The 20,447-nt window shown below is 52.7% G+C and overlaps 1 protein-coding gene across 1 annotated transcript; it reads right to left on the reverse strand.

Moving 5' to 3' along the window:
• Positions 1-53: 53 nt before the first annotated feature.
• Positions 54-9,373, reverse strand: PLA2G3 (phospholipase A2 group III). Its single transcript, XM_075718927.1, is given in 11 exon segments — positions 54-144; positions 146-237; positions 463-610; positions 754-883; positions 992-1,497; positions 1,662-1,796; positions 8,859-8,991; positions 9,053-9,228; positions 9,230-9,296; positions 9,299-9,334; positions 9,337-9,373. Coding segments are annotated over 11 exon segments (1,551 nt in total).
• Between the last annotated feature and the right edge of the window lie 11,074 nt (positions 9,374-20,447).

Genomic DNA, 20,447 nt, shown 5'->3' on the forward strand with positions numbered 1-20,447 from the left:
TGGCTGCTGCATAGCACATCATCCTCCCCACACGAGGCAGCGATTCTCAGGCATCATCGGCGCACAGCATGGTGCCAAGCGCCTGGCTTCTGCTCCAAGGTCAGCTGCAGGCATTGCTCATAGAGGGTGCCACCACTGTCCTGTCTTCCAGTCTGGACGCTCAGCCTTGGAGATCACACGTGGAGGACCCCAGCGCCTCAGGGTCTTCTTGAGATGCTGTGCAGGTATGAGCACAGTCTGGGTCGCTGCCGGAGAAGCAAAGCTGTGAGCATCAGTGTAACACTGCAGCACTGACATCCATTGCTTTCCACCCCAGTCCTGCTCATGGCACAGCAGAATCAGGGGATAATGCTTGCAATGCTAGCTTCATGCCAAAGCTGCAAGTACAGCACCCAGCCCTACCAGGGCAACCCTCCTGCCCATGCAGGGTAGGAAGCCTCATGCAGGCCATATTCCCTTGACCCTCTGCACTTATTTATGCTGTGGCCCCTTGCCCAGGCTGCAGTCAGCGGGTGGCTCCAGAACAAAGCAGTCTGTGGCAACGTGGTTGGCCAGGACAGCCACCTCCATGTCACTGAGGTCCTTTGCCCTGCGTAGGAACCACACCAGCCTGTGGACACAGGAGGGCAGCAGTCAGCAGCTGCTGGCCAGGGTGGGCATCCCACTGGGTCCCACCTGTCTGACCCCAAACTATCTGCACACAGTGCCCTGTAATAGTGGGAAAAGCCCTGAGTTTTCCTCCTGGACACAGACCTCCGAGTGCAGTTGCAGTGGAAGAGTGTCTGGGTATCCACGTTGTGCAGCTGGTACTTCACCTCACAGGGTGCGATCTGGTGCTCACACTTATCCAGGTGCTTGTAGCACCTGCATGCCCTGCCCAGGCCTGAGGACAGAGGGGCAATGAGGGGCACCCCCGGCCCACATCCCCAACGGGCTGAGGCCTCGGGACACCCCAGCTGTGGCACATGCTCTGCCCCCAGCACCGACTCACCCTGCTGCCTGCACCCCTCCACGGCAGGCCCTGGGGTGGCTCCGTACTGCTCCGCAGGAGGGCTGGATCCGATGCTGCCATCTTCAGGGCAGGCTGTGCAGACAGGGTGTGCTGAGCCCCCAGCCCCTTGCTGTGCTCCTCCCCATGCTTGCCCTCCTCCAGCAAGGTCCTGTATCAACATGGTCATTGCTGTTGGGTGCCCAGGCTCCAGTCCCCACTGCGCTGCTGGATGCCTGGTTGTGGGCTCAGCCTTATCCCTGGCAGACACAGGGCACAAGGTACCTGGGCCTCATGGCTGCTGGGCTGTCGCAGGTCTCCATGCCTGGCAGAGCACCGGGTTTTGCCCAATTCCCTGTCGGAGCTGCTTGCACCCTGCTCTAGAGGGCTTCCTTCCCTTGCCTGGGGGCTGCACAGCAGGGCTGCTTGTCTTCTCTGCAGGCAGGCTGAAGTGGTACTGACTCTGCTGCACCATCCTGGCCAGGGGTACTACACCATAATGCTTGCACCTGGGGACACCATGTGCCAATGAGGCCCCATGCATCAGCCCTGCCACGGCCATGCTAGGTCCCCCTGCAGCCGGTGAGGCAGCCAGGCAGTACACGCTCGGGGCCGCAGCAGCAGATGCACCCAGCCGTGGGCTGAGGCATAGGGCACCTCCCAGGGCACTCACCTTCCCCACCAGTGCCACCGGACACACTCCTCGCTCTTCTCCAGCACAAAGCACAGCACCTCCAGCAGGCTGAAGAAGGTGACGCCGATGATATTGGAGATGGTGTCGTTGATGGCCAGCAGGCACTGCCGGAACCTGCGGGGCAGAGCGGATCAGTGAGCGGCCCAGCGGCCCCCTAGTGCGTCCCCCTGATACAAAAACTCGCAGATACTATTCTTCAAAGTCCGAACCTCTCCTCAAGAGGAAACGGAGTCTTCAGAAAGTTCCCGAAATAAAACTCAATAGCAACAAAGTTACTATTAAGCAGGCATTCTTTATTACAGCGCTGGGCAGCACTGGGGATCGTTGCACCATGAGTGCTCCAACGATTTGGCAAACTTCCAGAGATTTTATACTATCAAGTTATCCATATTCATATGATTTCTGGGAATTCATCTACATAAACATGAGATTTCTTGGAACTCATTAACATATGCAAATGTCTAATCCGCAGGCGTAGTCATCCTCTTTGGTGGTCTTCAGGGGTCCTCTGGTGGTCTCCAATAGTCTTCTTCACTTGTCCGCTAGTTGAACTTTTGGGCTTCCTTTGTCCATTTATGGTCATTCGAATTAGCTCATCAGTCCTTTGGCCTTGGAAAGCTACGAGACCAGCTCCTTGAGTGCTTATCTCAGCACGGGGGTCCTGAGTCTATGTTATCAGTGTTTTATGCAGGAAGCCTAACAAGCTTGCTCAGGGTCTGTTTTAATCGTGCCAGACAAGGAGTCACATTCAGCAGATAACTAAAACTATCTGAGTCAGGTATTGTCAGAGGTTTAGCCCTTTCATTCCCCCCTTTTCTTTAAACTTTGTATATTCCTTTACAAAGTTTCTAAATTTTCATATTTCATTATCTTAGGCAGAGCCCAAACTCTTATGGCCAGTTTCTTTAGCTTATACCACAAAAGGCAATTGACAATTGTTAGTATTATAACAAACACTAACAATATCAAAAGCAGATGAACTAAAATATTCAAAGTTTTCTCTGCAGAGGGTGAGTATCCTGAAAAGATATCCCACCAGTGATGGGCGGTATCAGATTCAATTTGACTAGACAGTCCAACAAGTTTGTCTTTAGTTATTACCGTTTTAATGACAGATTCTGCTAGTGTAAGTTCTTGAGATTGGTTTAAGATCTCATTTAGTTTTCTCAGAGATAAACTTGCATGGCTTAATTTTAGGCTCTCATAATGCCAAAACATTGCTACTTGTTCTTCTGTATATGCAAAGAACGAATATGCTTGGCCATGCCAAGTTAGATGGGTTATATTCTTAAGGCATCCTATGAATGGGGTGGTCACGTTGTATTCTTCAACTACTGATCGATTGTTAGTCACTAAACACACATATCTAGCATTAACTTCTACAAACATTTCAAACACATTAGGAGACAGGATCGTCCATTTACAATTGTTAACAGAATGTTATTGTTGTAGATTAATTTATCTAGTTTGAAATGGTCTCCCAAATAGAATTTCAAATGGACTCAATTCTTGGTTTGACTCGGAGCCTTAGTAATGCAATAGGGAGGGCTTGGTCCCATCTTAAATTGGTTTCCTGACAAATTTTACTCAATTGTGTCTTTATTAAATGATTCATCTTTTCTACTTGCCCACTCGCTTGCGGACGATAAGCTGTGTGTAATTTCCAATTAATTTCTAAAAATTTACTAACTTGTTGAACTACTTGTGACACAAAGTGTGGTCCCCTATCAGAGGAGATCACTTCTGGCACTCCAAATCTAGGAATAATTTCTTTCAGTAGAATTTTTGTTACTTCTCGGGCTTTATTTGTTCTGCAAGGGAAAGCTTCAGGCCACCCAGAAAAGGTATCAGTTAATACTAATAGATACCTATACCCCCCTTTTCTAGGGAGTTCTGAAAAATCTATTTGCCAATTTTGACCTGGAGCATTCCTTTTATCAATACTTCCAAATTTTACACGATTCTCTACCTTGGGATTATTCTTCAAGCATATTTCACATCTATTAACCACAGTTTTTACAGTTTGAAGCAGATTTCTGGCTACTCTTTGCTTAGTGAGGGAATTACACAAAGCTTCAGTTCCCCAATGAGTTTTGTCATGTTCTGTTTTTACTAATTTCCATAATATTCTAAAGGGAACTATTATTCTGTTATCTTTCAACCTTGCCCACCTTGATGGGCAAATTTCAGCCTTTAAATCAGTAATTAATTTCTGATCCTTTTCATCATATTCAACTACCTCAGGTAGTGGCAAAGATTTTTCAGGAATTAGACTTAATATCTCACCTTGTTCGGCAGCTTGCCTTGCCTTATGATCAGCCAATTTATTTCCCACTTCCCTGTCAGTGTTACCTCTCTGATGTCCTTTGCAGTGCATAATCGCTACAGCTGACGGAAGCCGTACAGCATCTAAAAGTCGCAAAATTATATCAGCGTGTTTTATGACTTTTCCTTGAGCAGTTAAAAGTCCTCGCTCCTTCCAAATTGCCCCATGGGCATGAACTACACCAAAGGCATATTTTGAATCTGTCCAGATATTCACTCGCAATCCTTCAGCAAGCTCTAACGCCCTTACTAGAGCAACTATTTCAGCTCGTTGTGCAGATGTGCCCTTAGGGAGTGACTTCGCTTCCACCACTTGGTCTGTGGTGGTCACAGCATATCCTGCCATTCGAACTCCATTCTTTACAAAACTGCTCCCATCGGTATACCAGGTGTGGTCAGCTTCTTCTAGCGGCTCCTCCTTCAAGTCAGGCCTACTCGCATACACAGTCTCAATGGTTTCTATGCAATCATGCGCGACAGCCTCCATTTCCTGTTTATTGGTTAAAAAGGAAGCAGGATTGATAACAGTAGATGTGACAATTTCTACATCATCTTGTTCTATCAAAACTGCTTGATATTTCAAGAATCTTGATGGCGAGAGCCAGTGTCCCCCCTTTTGTTCTAAAACGGAGGTTACAGTGTGGGAAGTGTGCACAATCATCTTCTGCCCCAAGGTAAATTTTCGGGCTTCCTGGATGACGGCAGCCACTGCCCGAAGACATCCTGGCCATCCTTTGCTTACTTCATCCAATTGTTTGGAGAAGTACGCTACAGCTCGTTTATAAGGACCCATCTTCTGGGCCAGAATTCCCAAAGCCACTCCTTGCCTTTCATAAGAGAACAGCCAGAAGGGCTTCATTACGTCGGGCAGGCCCAAAGCTGGAGCTCTCATTAATTCCAATTTTAGTTCTTTGAATGCCCTCTTGGCCTCATCAGTCCATATTAATTGTATCTGGCTGTTTTTCAGCAGTTCATATAGAGGTTTAACCAAAAGTCCATAGTTATATATCCATAATCTGCACCAACCTGTCATTCCCAGAAATGTTCGAAGTTCTTTTACCGTAGTCAGTTCTGGAGTCCTGCAAATGGCTTCTTTTCGGTCATTCCCGAGCTGTCTCTGTCCCTTAGAAATCATGAATCCCAGGTATATTACTTCCTTCTTCAGGATCTGGGCTTTCTGTAATGAGACTCGATAACTCCTTAGTCCAAGAAAATTTAACAAACTCACAGTCCATTCTTTCATCCACATGCTGTAAAAGGATACCATTTCTTGGAGGTCTTTCCCAGGCCTCTAATTGCTTTTCAAAGATCATGGGGCTATTTTTAAATCCTTGAGGTAACACTGTCCAGGTTAGTTGGGTTTTTCGTCCTGAATCAGGGTTTTCCCATTCAAAGGCAAATAAATTGCGGCTTTCAGAGGCCAAGGTGAGGCAAAAGAATGCATCTTTCAGATCTAGTACTGTGAAACATTCATAGGTTTCTTTTAAACTAGTTAATAAAGTGTATGGGTTTGCCACTACTGGGTGTAAATCTTCAACTATCTTATTTATTGCCCGCAGGCCTTGTATCAATTAATATGTTTTGCCATCATGCTTTTTGATAGGCAAAATAGAAGTGTTATACTCTGAAGAGCATTCAATCAATAATCCGAATCTTATAAATTCTTCTATAACGCTTTTCACTCCTTGCCTGTCTTCCAATTTCAAGGGATATTGTTTTACTTTAATAGGTCGTGCTCCCTCTCTGAGTTTAACAACAATTAATTCTGCATTTTTAGCCTTTCCCGGTATTCCCGAGGCCCATACTCCTGGGTATACCTGGTCTTTTATTTCTTGTATAATTTCTTCTGGTATTTTAAAAACAATTTCTCCATTGTTAAATTTTGTTTCAGCTAATAAGTCTCTTCCCAAAAGTGGTCTAGGAGCTTCAGGCAGGTAGAGAAATTTGTGAATCTCTACACTCTTCCCAATTCTGAATTTTAAGGGTTTCAAAAAGAAAGCCTTCTCGACCTGTCCAGTTGCTCCCACAATATTAACATTTTGCCTACTTACGGGCAATAAATTTTGATTTAATACTGAAAACATGGCACCTGTATCTACTAGAAATTCTACAGGTTTTTCCTCTTTCCCCAGCTGTACTCTTACCAAAGGCTCTGCTAGGGAAGATTCCCCTGGTCCCCGTCAATTTTCTTCCATGTTGGCAACTTTCACCAATTTGCCCAATCTTGGGCAATCCTTTTTCCAACGCCCCATTTGTTTACAATAAGCACACTGGTTTCTTTAAGAGGGGCTGATTTTCTTTGGGTGGGGCACTTACACCCCTTCTCATGGCTCCTCCTCCCTTAGTATTGTTTCCTGAGGAGTTCCAAGAGGGTGGTGTCTGACCCCCTGTGGTGCGCAAGGCAGCCACTGTAGCATTAGCAATTGTTTTACCCATTATTCTCTCTTTCTGACTATCTCTGTTCCGATACACTTGCCAAGCAATCTCCAACAATTTCTCTAAATCTCTCGCGTCCGTTCTTTGCACCTTCTGTAACTTTCTCCTAATATCATAAGCAATCCATTCTCTGTACCAAAACCAGAGCCTGTACTTCACTAAACACCACATCCAACATTGCATCCACATCCTCCCAATCAGGGTCCTGAGTTTTCACCAATCGATTCAAATCCTTTAGCAACCTTTTTGGGATCATCTCGATAATTAATTCACCAGCAGTCCAAGTCTGCTAAAGTAAAAGCCACTTTAATTCTAACAAGTCCTCCCACTGCCTGCCTTAGTGGAGCCTGTATAATAGGTCCCACTTTACTCCGAGTTCTGGCAGTGATGGGAGAAAATCTGATATTAGTTTCTTCCCTGACTCGTGCCTCCGATTCTTCACCCCCGACAGCACCAGCATCTCCCTCCCAATCACCTTCTCTCTCTAGCGGAGGCAAATAATCCTCCAGCCTTTCATTCTGTGGGCCAACTTCTAAACACCTCTGTCCAATGCTACACGCCGAGCAATACCTCTTTAATTCTTTCCCCTGCCTATTTTTCTCTCCTTCTATCGCCAGAACCATAGGGTCCTGGGGCGCTAGACTAATTCCACATTCTTTCTGCCATTCAGGGTGATTTCGCAAAGTGAAAAACATATCTGCATAAACCACTTCATCCCATTTTCTCTCTCGTCTTAGAAATAAGATAAGTTGCAACAAAGTATTATACTCTAAAGTTCCGTTAAAAGGCCATTTTCGCTATCATCCAACTTATATAAAGGCCACCACTGATTACAATATTTTATCAAGGTTTTACGATTCACATTCCCTCCAGATGGCCCCCCAATATCTTTCCAGTGAGCTAAAATGCAGCCCAAAGGGCTCTTTTTCAGAACTCCGCCTTGTTGGTTCACCATTCTAAAGTTTATAAAACACAAGGACAAGGACAGAGACTGGGACACAAACAACACACACAACTAACAATTACTATCACAGATACAATAACAAATGTCGACATAGGATGATCAGAGATTTTCAAATATGTGCGCACCAAACTTAGAACTACATGACCCATGCGTATATAAACCGAAATCAAATACAAATGCACAAACAGACGACGGTACTAACCAGATGATCAATACAACCATGCAACATAGTAATCAGGTGATTAATACAAATCGTATATGCAATTGTATGCCAGAAAAACAAACACACGCGTATGTAAACCAAAATCAAATACAAATGCACAAACAGACGACCATACCAATCAAATGGTCAATACAACCATGCAACGTAGTAACCAAGTGATCAATACAAATCGTATATGCAATTGTATGCCAGAAAAAGACACACGCGTATGTAAAGCAAAATCAAATACAAATGCACAAACAGATGACCGTACTAATCAAACGGTCAATACAACCATGCAACGTAGTAACCAGGTGACTAATACAAATCATATATGCAATTGTATGCCACCCTGCGGGGTTCTCACGAACCGCGACTTACAAGTAGCTCCAAATGACCGGTCAAAACAGAAAAACAAAACAAAAAAAGAATGCCTTATTCTTACCAGAGGTCCTTGTCTGCCCCTGCACGGATCCGCCGAATCAGGGAGTCCCTCCAGAGAATTCTCTGGGGCCGGCCAAGGGAGTCTCCGACTCAGGGGTCCTACAGCCGGACAGAGATGGTCCCTTCGTGGTCGCCAAAACTGATACAAAAACTCACAGATACTATTCTTCAAAGTCCGAACCTCTCCTCAAGAGGAAACGGAGTCTTCAGAAAGTTCCCGAAATAAAACTCAATAGCAACAAAGTTACTATTAAGCAGGCATTCTTTATTACAGCGCTGGGCAGCACTGGGGATCGTTGCACCATGAGTGCTCCAACGATTTGGCAAACTTCCAGAGATTTTATACTATCAAGTTATCCATATTCATATGATTTCTGGGAATTCATCTACATAAACATGAGATTTCTTGGAACTCATTAACATATGCAAATGTCTAATCCGCAGGCGTAGTCATCCTCTTTGGTGGTCTTCAGGGGTCCTCTGGTGGTCTCCAATAGTCTTCTTCACTTGTCCGCTAGTTGAACTTTTGGGCTTCCTTTGTCCATTTATGGTCATTCGAATTAGCTCATCAGTCCTTTGGCCTTGGAAAGCTACGAGACCAGCTCCTTGAGTGCTTATCTCAGCACGGGGGTCCTGAGTCTATGTTATCAGTGTTTTATGCAGGAAGCCTAACAAGCTTGCTCAGGGTCTGTTTTAATCGTGCCAGACAAGGAGTCACATTCAGCAGATAACTAAAACTATCTGAGTCAGGTATTGTCAGAGGTTTAGCCCTTTCACCCCCACCCAGCCCGGTCCCCCGGCGCACCTGGCGTCACAGTTGCAGTGGGAGACGGTATGCAGGCGGTAGTTGCGGATGCCGTAGTTGAACTGCAGTGCCGTGATCTGCGCCGAGCACTGGTCATGCTCCCGGCAGCACAGGCCGGAGCCGCGGAAGAGACCTGCGGGCAGCGCCGGTGAGCACGGCCTCGCTGGGAGGATGGCGTGTGCCCGCCCCCGCACCCAGCTTGCTGACATTCTCCGCCGAGTCACCGGCTCCGCACCACAGCGTGCCCGGCAGCGTCCAGCCCCGCCGGCTGCGGCAGCGCCCTCCCGGCGGCGCGGGGTTGGCCCAGGCGGCGCGGCGCCGCCAGGGCGCGGCCAGGTCCCGCCGCACCGCGGCACTGGGAGGGGCGGGCGCGGAAGGCGCGGGCCAGGCCGGGGACGCCACTCAGGAAGGCCACATAGCGCGCGCCGCCCGCGCCCGGCGCCTGCACACGGCACCGCCGGGCCAGGCGCGCGCGCGCACACCACCACGCAGGCCAGCACCGCACGTGCCCACATCCCGCGGCGCTGCGCGCCCACCACCCCGCGCCCGGCTTTAAGCCCGCGCCCGGCGGAGGACCCAGCGCTGATTGGGCTGCGCCGCGCCAGCTCCCCCTCCCCCCGCCCCCCCCCCTCCCCCCCGTCCGGGGGAAGGCGAGTGGGGGCGGTGGGATGCAGCCGGTGCCCCCCGCCCGGGCGCCCCCCTGCTGTGCACCCCTCGCCCCAGCAACTCTGCCCGTGCAACCCCCCCGCCCGTGTACCTCCCCTGCCCGGGCACCCCCCGTCCCGTGCACCCCGCGTCCCTGGCACCCCCTATCCCGGGCACCCCTTCCCTGTTCACCTACCATGCACCCTCTGCCCATGCACTGCCTCCCTCGGCACCCCCTGCCTAGGCACCCCCTGCCAGGAGCAGCTCTGTGGGGCAGCCCCAGCCCTGTGCTGGTGCAGAACCCCCAAGAGGGCACAGGGGTACGTGCGTGTGTCTGGGTAGGGGTGAGTATGTAGGTGTGTGCAGGTGTCTGCACACCCGCCTTGTGCATGTGTGTACCCCTCTGTGCGTGTGTGCATGTGCATGCCCAACTATGTGCATGCATCTGCACAGCGTGTAGGCATATGCGGGCACATGGATGCTCTGTATGGTACAGGTCATGGAGCCATCATCCTGTCCAGCCCCTGCTGAAGCTGCCTTATGGTCCAGAACTGTGTTTGGTCAGGTGTTGACTATCTCCAAGGATGGAGACTCTACAGCCTCCCTGGGCACCCTGTGCTGGTGTTTGACATTCACAGTACAAAGGTGTTTCCTGATGTTCAAAGGGAACCTCCTGTGTTCCAGTTTGTGCCCATTGGACCTTGTCCTGTCACTGGGCACCACTGGGAGGAGCCAGGCTCTGTCCTCTTTGCATCCTCCCTGCAGGTATTTCTATACGTTAATAGGACCCCCCTAAACTTCCTCTGCTCCAGGCTGACCAGACCCAGCTCTTGCAGCCTCTCCTCAAAGAACAGATGCTCCTGTCCCTTCAGCACTATCTTGGCCCTTTGCTAGACTAACCCCAGCAAGTCCATGCCTTGCCCAGGTGAGGCCAGACTGGACAGGACACAGCAACACAGCCCCACTGGTGTTCCCCTCCCCTGCTCTGCTGGCAGCACTCTGCCAGGTGCAGCTGGGGCCACTGGTGGCCTCTGCTGTGAGGGCACATCCCTGGCTCCTGCTCAGCCAGTGCCCAGCAGGATCCCAAAGTCTGTCCCTGCAGGGCTGCTTTGCAGCTGGTGGCCTAGCCTGTGCTGGTACATTTCCCACCTGGGAACCAGGATGTCTCTCCCCTGGAAATAATACTCCAGGAGCATGGCTGGGCTGTGGGGCAATGCTCACCCCCCCACCCCACATTAGGGCACCAGTGCCCCCAGGGAACATTGCTCAGGGTGGCCAGTGGGTCTGGGAAGCCTCATCCCACTGCATCGCTGCTGCATCCCAGAGGGATGCTGGCCCTGCCCCAGAGAACTGGCCCACCTTGGCCAAGATTCATGTCTCTCCACCAAGGGGCAGCCAGGAAGGGGCTGGAAAGGGAAGGAAGGAAGGAAGCAGAAAGAGCCACCATGATTCCTCTAGTGCAGCTTGTGCTTCCAGAGACAGCCTGGGGTTTATTTACTTGCCCAGGATAATGCTCTGCCCTGCTGGGGTTCTGCATGCCAGGGGGTCAGCGGGACAGTTTGCGGAGCCCCATATGCCCGGGAGTGCTGCATGGCAGCCAGGGGCTGGCAGACAGGGTTCTGCAGTGGAGCCTTATCTCACATTATCAGGATTTCCCTAAGAGCGTGGACAGAGGCCAATGCCACAGACAGTGCAGGGTCCACTCTGCAGCTGTGATATGGCTGCCATGCACCACCCATGACACCACCTGAGGTGTCGCAAAGGTCTCCCAGCTGCTGAGTCATCTGGCAGGGCCACCTCTAGGCTCACATGGCCCCTGTCCCATGGAAAGACATTTCCACCCTGGAGGCTGTGTTCACTAAGTGGGATGCGGTCTGGTGTGCCTGCACTGGGGAAGGGCTCTGCTAGGGGATACCCTGGCCCTGGGGGAACCAGCCTTCAGCCACCCCACTGGGAACCACAGAACCCTCCTGTTGCAGGCTCTGCCACACTGCACTGTGCTCCTGTCCCCGGCAACCCCAGTGCACCTGGGGCTGCCCCATGCCAGGGCTGTGCTTGCAGCCCCACAGGGGCCCCATGGGGAGAGGCACACGCTGGCAGCATGGTGCAGCCTTGGCTGCTAAGTGTGTGAGCATGTCAGGGACACAGGACCCAGTTTCGGTTTGTCTGGGTGATAACAGGGTATAAAGAGGGATGCCCAGTGCTCCGGCCTTCACCCCCAAGCAGCCGGTGGGGGGGGAAATAGCTGGCCCCACACCACAGAGCACGCCGCTGTCTAACCAGGCGACTCCTGCCCTGCTGCCGCCGGCTGCTGGGGTGAGGCTGGGGTCTAGCCAGCCAGGATGCCCTGGGCTCCCCTGCCTGGATGAGGGGCGCCGCCCAGCCCTGCACTGTGCTGATGTGGCTCAAGGTCGCAGGCAAGGCTGGCGCAGGGCTGAGAGGCCAAGGGTTTGCTCTGCCTGTGCTGCTGCAGTGCTCAGGGCACTATGGAGACTGCAGCGGGGGAGCACTGGGCTCTGGCAAGAGATGCCAGCAGCTGCAGTCCTGTACATTGAGGGTGGCCAGTGTGTCCTGGGCTGGGTTGGCAGGAGTGCAGGGATGGGCTGGTGAAGCAATTCACCCTGCCTACTCTGCACGTCACATCCCATTCAAGGGCTCCCCAATACAAGAAAGTCATCACATACTGGAGTGAGGCTGGTGGAGGCTACTGAGCTGGTCAGGGCTGGAGGTGGGCTTCCTTGGCCTGGAGGAGGGGAGAAGGAGAACCTTATCTGCCCTGATCTTCAGGTCACAGCAGGGCTCATTCCTTCTCCCTTTGCACCCTCAGGCCAGCACGGGCATCAGGGTGATGCCTCATATGGGGATGTCCTGCAGGGATGGACTGGATGTCCAGTCTGGGCGTGTGACTGCTGGACCTGGGGGCCTTGTCCATGTCCCAGAGTTGACACATCCCCAGCTACCCCCATGTCCAGCCTTGCCCTTTGCTACAGCCAGCTGGCAGTGCTGGCTCCCTGTGGGTGTGCAGGCATGCAAGTGTGTGTACCATGCTGTGCTGCTGGCTGCGTCCTGCTTGTGTCCCCATGGGAGATGCACCAGTGGATGGGGAGCATGGCTCTCCCCTCTCCGGAGAAGGGGCTGTTACCCTGCCCGGGGCAGAGCCAGAGGAGCCTGAGCTTTTCACAGTACAAGCAGGGAGGGGAGCTGGCTCTGCAGAGCCCCAGGCGACCCCAGCTGGGTCCTGCATGTAAACACTGAGCGGCTCAAGGACTGCCATGGGACACTGCCCTTTGTGTGGAGCATCCACAGTGGTTTTGCATAAGGAATTGCTGCAGTACTGGATACAAGCCTTTCTGCTTTCCACTGCTCTAAGCTCGAACTTACAACTTTGTGGAGAAAAAAAGAAGAAAGGATGAACACATGTCCATCCTGTTCAATAGGGTATCCAGGGCATCCATGGCTCTGGACACAGAAGGCAGAGCAGAAGAAAAACCTTCTTTATGTGAGCAAATCTCTTGCAAAGGTTGGAAGCCAAAACAACAGCTGGAGCAAGTGAAGGGATGATGCAGTTATTTCACACCTGAGCTGAGGTTATATATTCAACCAGCTTGCAGACCCAGGGGAGACTCTTGAGGGCTATTGTGGACTCTGCCATGCACCCATAAGTTCTTCCATCCCCTCCCAGGACATGGTGAGTTGGCACTCCCTGGCCGGTAGCTGACACAGCCTCTGCCTAGGTGCCACCACATCTATCACCCGCCCCTGCCTAGGAGAGCCTGGGTCAAGCCGTGGCTGCATGTCACATCTTTGTCCCACCTGGGTCCCCTCCTTTGGCACCAAGACCCCACACTGGGGCCACTCTGTCATGCTTCTGTGGGCACCCTCAGCACACAGCAGCCAGGAGTGCCCCCAGCGCCTCTGCCCCAGTCCACTATATTGGGGTGACTGGACTGGCAGGAGCAGAGCTCAGTTTTTCCATCAGTCAGTGGCACTGGGATGTGGTGGGAGTCAGGCTCTTCTGCTGTTTTGTGGCATCTGTCTGCTCCCTGGCTGCCACCTGGGACCAGAGGCCAGCTCACAGGAGTCCTTCCCTGCCCTGGGTCCCCAGCCAGCAGTGCAGCCTCCTCAAGGTCAAGGAGCATCTTGAAGGTCCTGGGCAGCCTGGTCAAAGTGACCCTGCCTGAGCTGGGGACTAGATGATCTCCACTCTCAGCAAGGCAGTGTGCCGGGCTTCTGGAGTGGCTTCCAGCAATAACCAACCATGATCTCTGTTAAACAGCCATGCCTATGAGAAAATACAGAAAGTCCCAAGATGTAAGAAAAATGAAGATGAAAATGACCCCAAAACCTCCCAAGATACACAGGTTCCTTGTAAGAGATCAGATCCTGATGCTAGGAGGAAATTCCCACCATTTCCTGCTTTCTCTTAGCCCCTAGGCAATTCTCAGTGCCATTGTGTACTTGGGAGGTGCCTGATTTTACTGCCCTGGTGAACATCTTCCTTTAAATTATGGGAACTACCTAGAAGGAAGCAGCTCTGTAAGGAGGAGCTGGTACCTGGCCAATACATATCACTGCACTTCCAGGTGAAGGTCGGGTAAGTGATGAGTCAGCAGGACCTGGGTTGGTCAACAGCATGAGGAGCAGCAGCTCAGAAGCAGGGACCCACTTGTCAGCAGCATGTGTCGAGGTTTGGCAGAAATCATGTGGGCTGGCAAGCTGGAGAGCAGAAAAGGTCATTGGGTTGGGGCATTTCTGGAAAGCAGTCTCCTTCCTTTTGGTGTCCAAGGTAAACCATGCACTGGTATTTTCATCTCTTTGGAAATGAGATGAAGGGACCAAAGCAGCTTGGCAAGAGAAAAGAATTCCCACATGCTTCAGGTTTGCTTAACATTGTGTATGTTGGATCTGACTGTGAACTTCCACAATTGATGGGGATGTTTGTGTGCCTACAGCAGAAAGTGTTTTATTGTGCTAGGTGAATCATTAAACTGCAGAATAAGGCTACAGGTCACAGCATGTATGTCTGCATTACTCCCAGTGTGGGCAGAGTCAGGGCCAGCTATGCAGCCAGCTCCACCTGGAGCTCAGCAGCCCCATGGGGTCCTTCTGCTGCCAGGGCTGCAGCCTGTCTGCCCTGGACCACAGCCATCCATGTCATGTCAACATCATCATATGGCTCAGCAAAGGGTTAGCAAGTGCAGAACAAGCCTAAAATCTTGAGATTTCCTCCTTGAACCCCACACATCTCCCAATAAAGCCAGTTTCCCCAGTTTTGGTAAAGGAAGTAGCCAAATTCAGTTGGCCTTGGGCCCCAGGGGATTTCTCCTTCCTGCTAGAGCTGAGTCTGGTGCAGCAAGACCCTGGGCTTCTCCTGGCTCAGTCCAATGAAATGGTTGTTGCGGTTCCCATTTGTAGGTCCAGCTTAGAAACAAGGCAGGTATACAGGGGCACTCTATTTCTACAGAGGCCAAGCCTGAGGAACAGCCACACCACAGAGCTTCCAGAGAAGAAGCTGCAGATGTTTACCAGTAGCAGGATGAGGCCAGCTGTGTCCAAGGGTGTTAAAGGGTGTCAGTAGTGACAGAGCAGGGCAGTAACACAGAGCAGCAATTCATGCAGTGAGCCCCAGGGCCTGGAGACAAGGCAACGTTGCCAACACAAGGGATGGCGTGAAGGGGACCAGGACTTGGGAGCTTCCTCGTCCCAGGCCAAAGATGGTGTTCTGTGCCTGTGCTGCCACCAGGGATGGTGAGTCTGCAGTAGCACCAAAGGTTTGTGAGCAGCAGAGGGACCCCATGGATGGGGAGTGAACCTGACCTAGAAAACCACTGAGTTAATGCTCTTCCAGAAATCTCCTATTGGAGTACCCCTGAAGAAAGGACAACTGCTGTCCAGAAGGTGTCTTGTTTTTATTTTGGATACTCACAGCACCTCCAATGTTGCTTTAATTCATCCTGGTGTTCATATCAGTCAACTTGGAGGGCCAGGGCAGCTTCACAAGTTCTCAAGCCTTGGGACTGCCTTTACCACTGTGGCCACACCACATGCACAGCACTCTGTAACCTGCCACCCTCTGGGGCCAACAATCACCTCTTCTGCACTCTGTGCCAGAGGTTCTCTGGCCAGGCAGGGACAAGGTCTGATATTCATCAATCTCTTTTGGATTTACACCATGGTCAAAGTGGAGCTGGCTATTTTTCTTGGAAAGCACAAATAAAAACCCAGGAGGAGCCCCATGAGCATTGCAGCACACTTCCATCCTGTAGAGATGTAAGTCAGGGTCATGTACTGGTGTGGTCTTCCTAATTTCTATCACACTAACACCACCCTGATTACTAAAAGATGGAGAAGTTGTGAGAAGGCATAGTTTGTATTTCACGCGTGTTTCAATCAGTGACGATGCACTACCTGTGAGAGGCCAAGTCCTCAGCTGAGGGTGGTGACTGAGAGCAGAAGCGACAACTCTAGCAGAGACCAACGCTCCACTTTTATTGCATGCAAGGCTGGGCAGCAAATGGCAGCTCTTTCCTGATGGCACAGCCTTTCCAAGTAGGCCATGTATTGCACAGGGCAGAAGACCTCCAGGTGACCTAATGCGTGGAGGTCCTTGATGTTACCCAGCCAACCTGGCACAGGGAAGAGAGGAGAAGGGATGGAGGGCACAGCTGGACTCCTGGTCTTGCAACAGCAAGGAATTGCTGGCCGGAAATGGCCTGGAGGAGCCCTGGGAAGGGTCCATGCTCAATGCTGCAGAGGAAGGCAAAAACCCCTGGGGACCTGTGCTGATCTGCCCAGGGGAAAAAACTCCTTCCTGACCCCAGAACTGTTGATTGGCTGTTCACTGAGGAGGGTCTGGGGAGCTCCTGCGGGGAAGCATGTCTGGGATCAGCAGCCAGGTACCTTTCCCACCCTGTTTGGTGCAGATGCGTGGGACATCAGTCCTGGGACAGCCGTTGCTGACTCCTCTTTCCCGGGAAAGACAGGTCGTTATCGCCATGTCTCTGTCTCTGTCCTGCGCCCATCAGGGTTTCTTTGTCCTGCCAGCTGCTGCCCAGCAAGGAGGTTTTGGCTGAGCTTGGCAGGGATGTCCCAGGCCCCACCTAAGGAGACGTCCTGCTTGGTCAGCATCTTGACCGGTTTGCCTTGGCAGGGGCTCCAGCGCTGTGCTGAGCTGAGCCGAACCAAGCTTAGCTGAGCTGATCCGAGCCCAGCCTTGCCCAGCCGGCCAGGGCACAGCAGCATGGACGGGCAGGGCGGGCAGCGCTGTCTGCGGGCACGGTGCAGCTCCTCCAGCCACAGGTGATGGTGGGCAGGACCCCATTCCTTGGCACTGCGCACCGGGCGCTGCAGCTCCTCATCCTGCTGCACTCCGGCGGGGGAGCTCAGGCTCGGAGACCTCCTGCCCATGGCAGGGGTAGGTGGGCAGATGGAGAGGGACACTGCCAGGGGTCTAGGGAGCAACCCAGGGGTCCCTGCGTCTCTGGCAGCGATTGCCCTGATGACAAGGACACCGATGCAAAGGGACTGAGCTGGTTCTCGTGATGCCGATGCTCGCCAGAGGCATAAAGTGCCCGCTTAGGACTAAGCCTGCGCCAGCCCTTGGCTGCCCCTTTGCTACTCCAGACTAAATGCACCCAGCTCCCCCCGCCTCTCCTCAAGCACCCTATACTCCCAGCCCCTGGTCATCTTGGTGACCTCCACTTGATTTGTTTCTCTGTGTCAGTGACTTTTTTTTTTATGTATTTATCTGGGAGCCCCAAACTGGACACGCTCCTGCCGATGGGGTCTCACCACGGCGCAGCAGTTTTTGTCAGGCTCCACGTTAACTTTGTCTCCCAACTCTGCTTACACTCTACTGGTTTTTTGGATAATAAAATGCAAATTGTTACTCCAGAAGCTTCAGACCTTCTCATTCCCTGTAGATCGACATGAACACCATCAGTTTTTTTGTTTGTTTTTTTTCCCCCACAAGAACGCTGTTTGGGATCTATAGACATTTCCTGACAGGCAGGAGGAGTCCAGATGCTCCCTAGAAGCACCAAAGCGGTGCAAGCGCTTGTCTGAGCCAGGTTGCCCAGGCTCGGCTGCCATCAGAAGCCAGTGAGCACCGAGTGCCTCATGGTTCAACAAGGAGGAGCTCCTCCTTTTAACGGAAGGCATGTCCTTCACAGAGCACAGGGACATTCTGACAGTCCTGCCCCAATTAGGCAGATCAGTGTCTGCTTTCATTTGTGGATTTCATTTAGTTAATTAGAAGCCTCTTTCACACCAAAATCTGTTTTTGTGGTTGGCCCAAGAGAACTAATTGGGACATTGTTTTTCCTACAAGAGTCACTGTTAGACTTTCATGGGATAAGAAGTGGCTTTTTTTCTGATCATCGCTCAGCTGATCATCAGAGCTTTTCAGTTGTGTCTGTTTTAGAAGTACAACGTGGCTACCAGAAAGGCTCAAGACAGCTATCTAAGAGGGTGTTTCCTCTCAAAAACCCCAGATGAGACTAGCGCTCCTGGTGTTGCACTTCTGTGGCCCTCCAGGAATCACATGCTCTGTGTGTAGCAGGGAAATGAAAGAATCTCTGGGAATCTTTGCATGAAAGGTGCCTAAACCAAGCAAAGGCAAAGCTGACATCACCGCAGTTTGGGAGAGGAAGGGATGAGCTACCAGGGCCACTGTCAAGGGACTGTCATTAGGCACCAGAGTTAATGTTGACTTGAGAGGCCTGGTGTCATGACCCTAACTGGACTGTCCAGAGAGGATCGTGGAGGTTCTGTGATTCCCTTGGGCTAAATTAAGGTGAAACAACACCAAATGATCAGTTAAACGCTTTATTGACAGTAAACACCAGCCTGAACTTGGAAAGCACCACGATAGGCAGGGAATAAGGGGGACCCTCCCATTGAGTCATGAGGTTCAGAATAGACCCCCTTGCTTTCTAAACTCCTTTCCAGAGAGGAGTCTAGGTGCGGCTAGGTCTAATCTTTGTCTCAGACTTGGTCAAAGGTTTATGTGAATAAGGAGGCAACCCGAACCAGGAAAGCACCACTCTAAGCAATGTGGATTCTAATCCAAATACTTATAAAAGGAAAGGAAAAGGGAAAAAGAGGAGAGAGAGGGATATCATCACCTTTGGATCCTGTGATGTTGACGATAAACGCAGCAGTCCTCCGGTGGTGGGCACACTGCTCTCAGAGCACAGGGCCTCCGGCTGTGCCGGCAGCGGGTGGGGGAGGCCGGTCCAGAGCAGGGGTGGCAGCAGCACAGGGTCCTCCAGTGGTAGGGGTGCACCACGTGGCTCCTTGAAGTTGTGTCTTTTATAGGCCAGTCCCCGCCTCTAGTCTCACCCGCCTTGAGGCTTGTTCCAGAATGTTCTCCATTTTCTGCGCAGGCGCCACTGGGGGGGGGGGGGGGGGGGGGGGGATGGTCACGAGGGGTCTTTCGGGTGGTCGTGAGCCCCTTCCTCAAATGAACTCTGCATAACCTTTGGCCATCAGAGGGCGGAACTGCGAATTCTCCGACACCCCTGCCGGCTTTGGCTCCATGCCAATCAGCTTCTCACCTGTGGTGCTACATGCAGACCCCAATTTATCACTGCGGAGACCTTAACTTCTCTCTTTGCAGACCTTAACTTGCCTCACCCCAACGTTTGAGATGTTAATTCTTTCAGTCCCTGACACCTGGGCAGAGCCCAAGACCCCTTTGAAAGCAGTTGCAAGACCTGCTGCAAGGTCAAGGCCAACTCCTCTGATGCTTTGGGCTCACACCAGAACCCAAAGCACTCCAAGCCTCAAAATGCAGCTGCCTCTGAAGTGCAGCAGCAGCAGCTGCCAGTGCAGAGCAGCACGTGGCCGTGGCGAGCTGGAGCAGAGGGAGGTGGCCGCCCCAGAGCAGAGGTGCAGCAGGGAGCTCCGTGAGGCAGAAAGGGAAGAAAAGGAGCTGTTGTAGAGGCCGAGGATCGACCCCCAGCCTCCCTGGCGGCAGGCCAGACATCTCCTGGAGCCTCCCCACACCTCTGATGCCACCTCTGCAGCACAGCCCCGGCCACTTCCAGCACCCACCACCAGCACATCCTGCCCCTCTGCCCCCTCCCACGCCTGCACCAGGGCTGGAAAGGGGTTGCCATGCTGGGGCACACGGGGCACTTTGTGCCGTGTCCCACCATGTCACGCCATGCCGTGTCCCTCTGCAGCTAGGGCCAGTCCCCAGCATCCCCAAGGACTTGCCCAGAGTCTTGCTGTGCGAGCGATGCAGCGATGTGCTGCTGAGCGAGCATCGCCACGGTCCTGAAACAGGGTCCCCCTTGACCAGAAAGCTCACCAACAAGCTGTCTCGTCCCTGCCTGAGGTGTGCTGGTCGGGGTCCCCTCCACAGGCATCCTCATGGAGGCATCTCTGGCTGGACCAGGAGACCCCCCCAGCATCCCCACGGGCCAGCTTTCATCAGAGACACCGCAGAGGCCATTCCCTGTCCCCGCTGGTCAGAGTTTGGCCATGTGCCGGTGCACACAGCAGGAGTCGGTTGTGCTCCAGCTCCCCCGATCAGCTCAAGGTTTTCCCCGAAAACAGCGGCAGGGCTGTGCCCAGTGGAAGCACGCGGGTACGCAGGGGTGCAAACCCACCCCCGGGCAGCACAGTCCTGCCCGCCAGCCCCTCGTCACCGCCAGCACCCCGAGGAGAGCCCGGCCTCGCCTGCAGCCGCTCTGACACCGCCGCCTGGACCCCCCGCACCAGGCGGGCACCGGCCCCTCGCCCAGCGGCGGGGCGGGGCGCGGCCCTCCGCGCCGCTGGGGGGCGCGGCCCTCTGCCGGCGCCGCTCGTGCCGCTCGGCTCGGCTCGGCTCGGCTGGGCTCCGCTCTGGCCGCAGCCCCGGCCCGGCACCGCCTGGGGTAAGGGCGGGAGGCGGGGCCGGTGGTCGTGGCGGGGGCTCCTCCCCTTCAGTGGAGCCGT

The sequence above is a fragment of the Pelecanus crispus genome, chromosome 11, assembly GCF_030463565.1.
Source record: "Pelecanus crispus isolate bPelCri1 chromosome 11, bPelCri1.pri, whole genome shotgun sequence".
NCBI lineage: Eukaryota > Metazoa > Chordata > Aves > Pelecaniformes > Pelecanidae > Pelecanus > Pelecanus crispus.